This window comes from Apium graveolens, chromosome 4 (genome assembly GCF_009905375.1).
Source record: "Apium graveolens cultivar Ventura chromosome 4, ASM990537v1, whole genome shotgun sequence".
NCBI classification, from domain to species: Eukaryota; Viridiplantae; Streptophyta; class Magnoliopsida; order Apiales; family Apiaceae; genus Apium; species Apium graveolens.
Genome location: NC_133650.1, coordinates 225,227,751 through 225,238,464, shown reverse-complemented (window position 1 = coordinate 225,238,464; position 10,714 = coordinate 225,227,751). Strand labels below are relative to the sequence as shown.

Genomic DNA, 10,714 nt, shown 5'->3' with positions numbered 1-10,714 from the left:
TGGGTTTAATGTAACTGCAAGAAGATTAGTATTGAAGAAGATTAAAGAGCTAAGGAGTGTTAGAGCCAAAGATGCACTACCCAAAACTCTTATCATCCCATACACAGGGAGAAGAGTGCATCTAAGGCCCTACTGGCTGATGGAATTCATGGATGACAAGGGTGTGAGAAGATTCTTCAGATTAGAAGACCAATTGAGTATCTCTAGCAATGAGACTCTCTTGGAAATGCAAGAAATGTTAGATCTCTCAGAATCTGATGAATTAGAATTCCACAGACAGCTCTAGAATCAAATTGAAGAAAACAACAGAAAGCTTGGAAGAAGATCCAGACCTTCAAGAATCTAGAAAAATCTGCTCAGACTAGAGGAGCATCTTGAACTGACTGTGAGCCAAACCTTGTATATTTTTGTTTAAATTGAAGCACTTTCAGTTTTATCTACTTATCTTTAAAGATATATGTTTATGATGTTTTGTTATCATCAAGTATCTCTTAATTTATGGCTACAATTCCAGTAGACATAAATTGGGAAAGATTGTTGTGAATATGTTGTGTACTTGATGATTACCTAAACAAAACATCTAAGTAGATTTTACTTAGTGAAATAATGTAGCACTCGACGGATAAGAATTATAGTCCCGACGGATAACTCATTATAGTCCCGACGGATGATTAACTTATTATCCATCGAGTGAGTAGCTTATGTAATAATAAGTTTGTAGCACAGTGTTGTATGCACCTTTGTATAGAATCTTGAATAGCATATAAGTCATGTTGACTTTAACTAGATATGCAGAATAGGTTGATTAACTGTACATAAGCAATGTCTTGTAATTCTGTATAAGTGAAATGAAGTCAAGTGCCAAAATAGCTACCAACGGATGATTAGCAAAGCTTCGACGGATGACCAAAATAGCTATCAACGGATGTTTAATATAGCAGTCGACGGATGATCAATTAAGTCATCGACGGATGATCTGAAAGTCGATAGATGATCATATCAAGATTCAAACATCAGTTGAACAGTAAAAGCTGACACACAGCCGTTGAGTTGGATACAAGTACACTGTGGAAGCCCATTAACTGGGTAATAGAGAACGAAAAGCAGCAAAGATCAAGACTGTTAGATTTTATATTTGTTCAGTTCTTTTGACTTTGTAATCTTGGTAATATATAAACCAAGAGAGTAACAAATAGAAAAATAACAGAGATAGCTAAGAAACAACAACAGAGAAATTTTTGTAAGCATTATCTTTAGCATTTCCTGTGTTCTTAGCAGTTCTATTTTGTAAGCAGTTGTGAGCATTTCTGCACACAGAGTCCTCTTGATATATTATATATATCTCTGGTGGAATTGTTTAAATCCACCAGAAAGTTTTTAAAGACTCTTGTTTTTAATTACTTATGTTTTGATTCATTCACGTTTACATTTCGCATTGTGCTAATCAAAACAAATATATCCATAATCGAGTTGAACATTTTATTTCAAGAAAAAGGTTCAAGAATTCCATTCAACCCCCCTTCTGTAATTCTTGCTATATTGTTAAGGGACTAACATCTTCCAATTCTACCATGAGATTGATATCAGGAGAGTTATTGAAGGGAGCCCATGGACGTTTAGAAGGTTCCACTTGGTGATGGAAAGACTGAAGGAAGGAGACAACCCCAGGACAGTCGAAATTAAAAATGTTGATCTATGGATACAGCTACACGGAATGCGTCCGGGATTCATGTCACAACGTGTAGCCACATATATTGGGAACTATGTAGGTCGATACATCGATGGAGATCCTAATAATTTTGTAGGAGTATGGAGGGAGTATCTACGTATTCGGGTTTCAGTACCACTGGATATACCGGTTAAACGGAGAATGAAGCTGAGGAAATCAGAGCTGGAATGGTGTTGGGTGAATTTTAAGTACAAATCTATCCCTACATTTTGTTTCATTTGCGGAATGATTGGCCATGGGGAAAGGTTTTGTGATAGAATCTTTGAAGTTCCAGTAGAAAAAATAGAAAAAACCTATGGTGCATGGCTCCGTGCAGAACCAAAAAGAAAGATGCACACTATGGGGGCAAAATGGCTCAGATGTGGGGGGAGTTTTCAGGAAAGGAATTCCGACGAGAATGGTGAGGGTACTATAGATATGGATAGTACCGCTAATTTTTCAAAAGGTGATCAGATTAACACTAATGTAGGGATTGTCAATCAAACGGGTACACTTAATCAAAGGGATATGGCAGGCGGAATTGGTGGAAGTTTGTTGAGAAGTAAACCCACTACGATAACGCAAAGTAATAATTTAAATATTCACTTGGAGGGAAATAATAATGGGCTGGGTAATTCTGTATTAGTTTTGGCGGATCCAAAGCGGCGTAGAATGGGCCAAGACTATACTGCAACCATTATTTCGACCCAAGAACATGACGTAGACATGGTGACTCAAGAGGAAACTTCAACTGAACCAAAAAACGATGTATTGGCGGGTACTGCTCTGCAGTCCCGCCTCCCATTATGAATGCAGTAGCTTGGACCTGCCAGGGTTTGGGTTCCCCTGGAAAGATTCAGTTCCTAAAATAAGTAACCCGTGTTGAAAAACCTAATTTTGTTTTTCTTAGTGAAACAATAAGCAGTTATGTGAAAATGGAAAAGGTGTGTCATAATCTGGGATATGAAGGTCTAATAATAGTAGAACCACAATGGAAAAGTGGAGGCAAGCGATGTTTTGGAAGAACACAGACAATGTAAATCTTCTCAGTTTTTCTCGATCTCATATAGACGTGATTGTCAATAAAAATGGCTTGGGTGACTGGAGGTTGACAGGGATATATGGTGAACCGGAGAGATCACAGAGACACAAAACCTGGGAGCTTTTGAGAAACCTATCGAGGGATGCGAACTTGCCATGGTGCCTCGTCGGGGATTTTAACAATGTCAGGTCTCATGCTGATAAGAAAGGAGGCCATCCGTACCCTAACCATCTTATTGAAGGTTTTAACGAATGCTTACAGGATGTCGCGCTTCATGATCTTGATATAATTGGTCATCATTTACTTGGGAAAGGGATAGAAATACTGATCACTGGATAGAAATAAGGTTGGACGGAGTATTAGTAAATTCCCAATGGCTAAGGATGCATGCAATGACTAAGGTATATAACCTGGAGGGTTCTCCTTCGGATCACAGTCCGCTATTGGTAATACCGAAAGACCAAATCAAAGGAAATAAGAAACGACATTTTCATTTCGAAAATGCTTGGCTAACTGAGCCAATGTGCTTCCAAATTATTACAGATCGATGGGAAGGGGATGAAAATCGGGACGTGATGCAAAAAATGAAGAGTTGTGCAGAGAGCTTAGAGGTATGGGGGAAGAAGATCACTAGCTGTTTCAGTAAACGAATAAAGGAGTGCAAGTACAGATTGAAAATGCTGTGAGGAAAGAGGGAAAACAAGTCTATAGCAGAGTATGACAATGCAAAGAAACAACTATTCTTAGTGTTGGACCAGAAAGAGATCTTCTGGAGGCAGAGATCCAAGCAGCTATGGCTACAAATGGGTGACAAAAACATCAAGTATTTCCACGCATCGTGCAATAGAAGGAAACGCAACAATTATATTCAGAGGTTACGTAATGAAGCTGGAGAATGGTTTGATTGGAACAGTGGACTACAAGAGCTGATCAAGGAGTACTTTCAAAGGTTATTTACCGAGGAATACTCTAGAGGAGAGGAAGTCTTGAACTGTATTCCGGAATCCATCACTGACCAGCAGAATAGAGAACTCCTGGAGAGTGTGACTAAAGACGAAGTAAGAGACGCGGTTTTTCTCATGCATCCGGATAAAGCACCGGGGCCAGATGGTATGACCCCCGCTTTTTTCCAGAAAAATTGGAATGTGGTTGGTTACGAAATAACTCAGATGGTCAAAAACTTTTTTGATACTGGTGTACTTCTGGAGAGCATCAACATGACCAATAATGTACTTATTTCTAAAAAGAGGAACCCATCTAGTTTGACAGAACTGAGGCCCATAGCTTTGTGTAACGCGGTGATGAAAATAATTACAAAGGTTATTGCGAATCGGCTCAAGAAAGTGTTAGACTCGGTAATCTCGGATGCACAGAGTGCGTTCCTACCTGGTAGGCTAATTTTCGATAACATCATGCTGTCTTTCGAGGTTATGCATTAATTAAAAAGGAAGAAGTTCGGAAAGAAAGGGTATATGGCTCTTAAATTGGACATGTCTAAAGCCTATGACCGGATAGAATGGAAGTTTCTAAGGGAGGTTATGATCAAAATGGGGTTTAATGAGTGGTGGACGCATCTGATTCTACAATATGTGTCAACTGTGCAATATAGTATCATACATGGAGAGTTTGAAATTGGCCCGATTCGACCTAGCAGAGGCTTAAGACAGGGAGATCCATTGTCTCCATATCTCTTCATCATATGTGCTGAGGGTTTATCGGCACTTATCAGACAATATGAAACACAAAAATGGTTACAGGGGATCAGTATTTGCAGGAGAGCACCAAACATTAGCCACATGCTGTTTGCCGATGACAGCTACATGTTCTGTAAGGCGGATATAGGAGATACTAGAAAGGTTTTGGAACTAATGGATGTATATGAAAGAGCATCAGGGCAGCGTGTGAATCGATAAAAATCTACGGTATTCTTCAGTGCCAATATCATACAGTACAACAAGGACATGATTTGTCAAGAAATGCAGATTAAGGAGGCGAATGACAATTCTAAATACCTGGGCTTACCAAACATCTTAGGACGGAATAAATCGGTGGTATTTGGGTATCTTAGGGACAAAGTTACAGCTAATATACAGGGGTGGATGGAGAAGAATGTGTCAAGATCGGTGAAGGAAATACTAATCAAAATGGTAGCTCAGACTTTGCCCTCATATGCAATGAGCGTCTTTCTTCTACCGTTAGAGTTAACTAGAGATATGGAGAAAGCCATGGCACAGTTTTTCTGGAAATCAACTCAGAAGAACAACTCTAAAATAACCTGGATGGCTTGGGAGAGGATGTCGAAACATAAACAAGCAGGTGGGTTGGGTTTTAAAAGCTTGAGATATGTTAATCTGGCTATGTTGGGTAAGCAGTGTTGGAGACTTATTACTAATCCGGATAGCTTGGTGGCTCGTGTTTACAAGGCAAAGTACTATGCGGACTCTGATTTTATGTCAGATAAACTAGGAAGTAGCCCCAGCTTTATTTGGCGTAGTATTCTCGAGGCAAGAAAGGTAATCTCAGCTGGTTCAAGCTGGAGGATTGGGATGGGTAATAAAATAAGGATTCTGGATCAACCATGGTTGAATGATATGAGCAGCCCATACATCTCGACTATATCTCCTTCGATTATAAATCAAAACATTGCATCGTTGTTCCGATCATGTACTAAAGAATGAGATATGGACATTGTACGTGATATTTTCAACACTCGAGATCAACTATGCATTGCTAACACACGAGTGGAACCGGAACTGGACACATACACTTTATACTGGAAGCTAGAGAACTCAGGTATGTATACAGTTAAAACAACTCACAAACTGCTGCAGGAAAATAAGGGTACATAGAGTAATAGTGAGAACAACGATTTCTGGAAAAAACTATGGAATGCTAAATCTCCACCAAAAGCTGTAAATCTAGTTTGGAGAACTGTTACTCGCTGTTTACCAACAAAGACAATGCTACAGGTCAAGCAAGTCCAGATTGACAGTAATTGTCCAGTATGTAATGAAGAAGTAGAGTCAATTTTTCATGCCCTAGTACAATGTAAGTCTGCAGCTCTTTGTTGGCACATTTTTAACCTAAGCATAAACACAAAGGGCTCTATGGAGTTTACAGAATGGTTGGAAAGACATCTAGAAGGAAACTCAGTGCATACCAATGCTAAAATCATCACACTATGCTGGGCTATCTAGAGAGCAAGGAACAATTTAGTATGAAGTGGTAAAAGGTGGAAGTCAATTAAGATTTCGCTAAAGCGTAGGAGTATCTTTCATAGTGGTCACTTGCCCAAGGAAGGAGACTTGGGGCACCTCTGAATCCTCCAGTTGCAGGCGATGGTGTCGTATACTGGGTAAAGCCACACCTACATGAAGTAAAGATAATAGCATATGCGGCAGTATTGAAGGACCAAGGAGTGTCTGGTATTGGCATCGTTGCAAGAGATCATGCAGGCCAATTGATTCTGGCAAAAATCAGCAGCTTTTTGAAAGTCATGAATCCAACACTAATCGAAGCTATTACAGTGAAAGAGGCCTTGAGCTGGGCCAAGGAGAAGGGCTGGAATGCAGTCACTCTTGAAACCGATTGCTTAGTGGTGGTGCAGATGATTAGAAGCAACACTCCTATGCGTTCCCGTTTGGGTAAGGTGGTGGAGGACTGTCGAGTTCTACTTAAGGAAAATAACAACATAAGGTTGTATTTCATCAAGCGGTCTGCGAATATGGCGGCACATGAACTTGCTCATGTTTCTCATATGTATCCTGATCGTGAATTTGATTGGAGTTCTGTTCCAATCAATACTAGAAACTGTCTTGAATGAAAGTTTGGAGTAAGGTGGTGGAGGACTGTCGAGTTCTACTTAAGGAAGATAACAACATAAGGTTGTATTTCATCAAGCGGTCTGCGAATATGGCGGCACATGAACTTGCTCATGTTTCTCATATGTATCCTGATCGTGAATTTGATTGGAGTTCTGTTCCAATCAATACTAGAAATTATATCTTGAGTGAAAGTTTGGAGTAATGAAAATGCATTTCTTGTAAAAAAAACTAGAATACTGCCCCTGGTTTCGAGAGTTGAGTGTGAACAAATTTTTTTGGTAAGTGAGTTGAGTCAGTATGTATCACTTGAAAATTTTAATTTCCATTTCAAGATCATTTAACTAGATGAGTTAAGCGTCAATCTAACTAAATATTAGTAAATCTATCTCCTGAATCTCTCTGGAAATCAGAGTTGTCTTGTCTTTAATGGCAAGTTTATAAATTATCATTCTACCAGTTTTGTCTTCCATTCATTATAAGTATATCGTATATCATTATTATCATATCCAAATAACATAGCTATGGACGAGAATAAATCAAATCTGGAAAAATTGTATGACAGATTAACCATTGAAGAAGAAGATGAGGGAGATATTGGCATCATCGTTGGGACTGCACAAGAACAGGCGAAGAAAGAAAGCTTTCTTCTCGTGGGGCGATTTCTAACGGAAAAAAATATAAATTTCCAGGCGATGCAGAATGTTTTAGCTTCGTTATGGAGACCCAAGGAGGGAATGGAGGTGCATGATATATGAGGCTATAGATACTCGTTTGTTTTTTTACCACACTTTGGATTTACGTAAAGTAATCGAGGGGGGACCATGGTCGTTTGAGCAGAACATGTTAGTCTACCATGAGATACAGACTGATGAAGATCCAGGCCAGATAAGTCTCAATGAAATGGATATTTGGGTACAGATTCATGATATTCCCAAAGGATTTATATTTGAAAGCATTCTAGTAAGCATTGGTAATTTTGTGGGGAAACATGTCAAGTCTGATCCTACAAATTTCGATAGCACATGGAAACAATATGTTAGAGTTCGAGTGAAGATGAATATACAGAAACCGTTAAAGAGGCGTATGAAAATTAAACGCGAAGGAGGATCTTGGAGTTGGATTAATTTCAAGTATGAAAGACTAGGCAATTTATGTTTTGTCTGTGGTATTATAGGACATACAGAGAGAGATTGTAATGTTGTTTACGCACATCCAGAGAAGGAAGTAGAACGTGCATATGGTACGTGGCTTAGGGCTCAAAGTAGGGGTGGTAAACAAGGGGTGGGAGCACGGTGGCTTCGCAATGCAGGTGGAGGAGGCGGATGGTCGGAAGCTGGGGGAGGTATGAGTAATCAGGGGAATGGAGGTAACAACACGATGGAGGTGGCAAGATTTCAGGAATCTGATGGAGTAGTTAGAGAGAAAAGTGGAGATAAATTTGCAGTAGTTATTACACCGAGAAATCAGGAGGGTATAGATAAGGAGAGAAACAATTTGAATTTAAGCGGAAATTTTGAAAATGTTGATACAGTACTGGATTCAAAAAGGAAAAGAGTTGACATAGGCCTAACACAGATGCAACCTGGGCCAATTTTAATGCAAACAGATGGGCCAAGTTATGAGGAAACAAGAAAATTAATGGAAGTAACCGATCCAGAAAACTTGTATGTGGCGGGTCCTGGAGTCCAGGCCCGCCTGGAATTATGAGTTGCTTATCGTGGAACTGTCGTGGAATGGCCAATCCACGAGCAGTTCGATTTCTTAAGGTAATCGTCAAACAGCTTAGGCCAAGTCTTATTTTTCTGTCAGAAATATTAGTAAAAAGGAATAAAATCGAAGCTATATGTAAGGCACTGCATTATGCAGGGTGTTTTGTAGTCGAAGCTCAGAATCATGGAGGTGGGTTGGCTCTCATTTGGAAAAACGAGGGAGGAGTAGAAATAAAAGGAAGTTGTAATCATTATATTGATTATGAAGTAGTTTGTGAGCAAGTAGGAAGATGGAGGTACACAGGGTTTTACGGTTGCCCGGAAAGACAGAGAAGACAAGAGTCGTGGGAATTATTGAGAAAATTATCAGGGGACTCTACGTTACCATGGTGCATACTTGGAGATTTTAATGATATTATGTTTGATCATAAAAAATCTGGGGGAAGACCACAACCTCGATGGCTGATGGAGGGATTTAAGAGTGCGGTGACTGATTGTGGATTAATGGATTTAGGGTTTAATGGGGGCGAATTTACTTGGGAAAAATCAAGGGGAACTTCTAGTTGGATGCAAATAAGGTTGGACAGAGGATTGGTAACTACTGAGTGGCAAGCTATGTTTCCACGAGCAGAGATAAGAGTTTTAGAGGTATCTACCTCTGATCATCTCCCTTTGTTTTTGGAGCTAAATAAAATGGTGTATGTGCCACGGGCAAAAAGATTTCGGTTTGAAAACTGTTGGATTAGGGAAGACCAATGCTCAAAAATTGTGCAGGATAGTTGGACTGAGGCTAAGGAGTGGAGTATCATGGAAAAAATGGCGTATGTGAGTGTGAAGTTAGAAGAGTGGGGAGGGGGGCTAGTGCAAGATATGCGATTGCAGATTAAGAAGTGTAGAACAGTTATGCAGAGATTCAGATCAAGAAGAGATGGGTATGGGGTAAAAAAGTATGATGAAGCTCGAGGTCAGTATCTGAGATTGTTAGAGAAGCAGGAGGTGTACTGGAAACAACGGTCAAAACAGTTTTGGCTCCGGGAGGGAGACCAAAATACAAAGTTTTTTCACAGGTACGCGACTGGGAGGAGAAAACAGAATCAGCTTACGAAGTTGATGGACTCAAACGGAAATTGGCAGGAAAGTAAAGAGGGGATTCGACATGTAATTGTGGATTATTTTTCTGAATTATTTGTAAGCTCAGGAACGACTGAAACACTCTCTGAACGTGAAGTGGTAAAGAAAATTTCGGATGAACAAGATAAAGAGTTAGTTATGCCAGTTACAAGAGAGGAGGTGAAGAATGCGGCGTTCTCGATGCACCCGGATAAATCACCGGGTATCGATGGTTTGAATTCGTGTTTTTTCCAGACATATTGGAATGTGGTAGGAGAGGACGTGATACGATGCTGTCAGACTTTTATGAATACAGGGGAGTTGCCACAGGCTGCGAATAAAACAGTGGTATGCTTAATTCCAAAGATCAAGAACCCTCAGAAAGTTACTGATCTACGACCGATTTCACTATGTAATGTACTTATTAGAATTGTTTCAAAAGTCTTGGCTAATCGACTAAAGGAGTGTCTACCTGTGTTAATATCAGATTCACAGAGTGCATTTATAGAAAATCGTTTGCTTATTGACAATGCGCTCTTGGCATTTGAGTTAAATCATTATATCCGACGAAAAAGACAAGGGAAGAATGAAGTAGTGGGATTCAAGATCGATGTGTCCAAAGCATACGATAGATTGGAGTGACATTTTTTGGAAGCTATGATGCAGAAATTCGGCTTCAATAGTGTATGGATAGACCGGGTGATGAAATGTGTTACAACAGTTTCCTATAGTTTTGTTCAGGAGGGAGAGATATTTGGCGATGTGCAACCACAACGGGGTATTCGACAAGGGGACCCTATGTCCCCTTATCTATATATACTATGTGCAGAAGGTTTAAGCTCTATGATTCGTAGGCATGAACAGGTGGGCTTGTTACATGGGTGTTCAATTGCTCGAGGGGCACCTCCAATGTCACACCTATTATTTGAAGATGATTCGTATTTTTTCTTCAGAGCTACAAAACCGGAGGCATTGACTATGAAGAACATCTTACTGAAGTACGAAAGACTGTCCGGACAAGCAATAAATTTTGGAAAATCTAATGTGGTTTTCAGTCCTAATACTACGAGTAGGAGAATAAGGGAGGTTTGTGAAACATTGCAGGTAGCGGAAGTCAGTGTACCTGGTAAATATTTGGGATTGCCAATGCATATTGGAAGGAGGAAAAATAAAGAGTTTAAGTTCTTGGTTGAGCGTATCAATTCTAAGTTGGAAGGGTGGAGTAATAAATCAATTTCAAGGGGTGGTAAAATGATTCTTTTGAAAACTGCCGCGCAAACAATACCAATTTTTTGGATGAATCTCCTGTTAATACCACAGG

At 39.7% G+C, this 10,714-nt stretch overlaps 2 protein-coding genes across 2 annotated transcripts; both read left to right on the top strand.

Moving 5' to 3' along the window:
• Positions 1 to 4,222: 4,222 nt before the first annotated feature.
• LOC141719395 (secreted RxLR effector protein 78-like) lies at positions 4,223 to 4,663 on the top strand. The gene has a single exon (XM_074521771.1). The coding sequence runs from the start codon at positions 4,223 to 4,225 to the stop codon at positions 4,661 to 4,663; it is 441 nt and encodes a 146-aa protein (XP_074377872.1).
• Positions 4,664 to 4,726: 63 nt separating this feature from the next.
• LOC141719394 (putative mitochondrial protein AtMg00310) lies at positions 4,727 to 5,428 on the top strand. Its single transcript, XM_074521770.1, has one exon. The coding sequence runs from the start codon at positions 4,727 to 4,729 to the stop codon at positions 5,426 to 5,428; it is 702 nt and encodes a 233-aa protein (XP_074377871.1).
• The last annotated feature ends 5,286 nt before the right edge of the window (positions 5,429 to 10,714 follow it).

Excerpts from the sequence above, each read along its gene's own strand:
- LOC141719395 (XM_074521771.1), top strand. The coding sequence starts at position 4,223 with ATGGCTCTTAAATTGGACATGTCTAAAGCCTATGACCGGATAGAATGG.
- LOC141719394 (XM_074521770.1), top strand. The coding sequence starts at position 4,727 with ATGCAGATTAAGGAGGCGAATGACAATTCTAAATACCTGGGCTTACCA.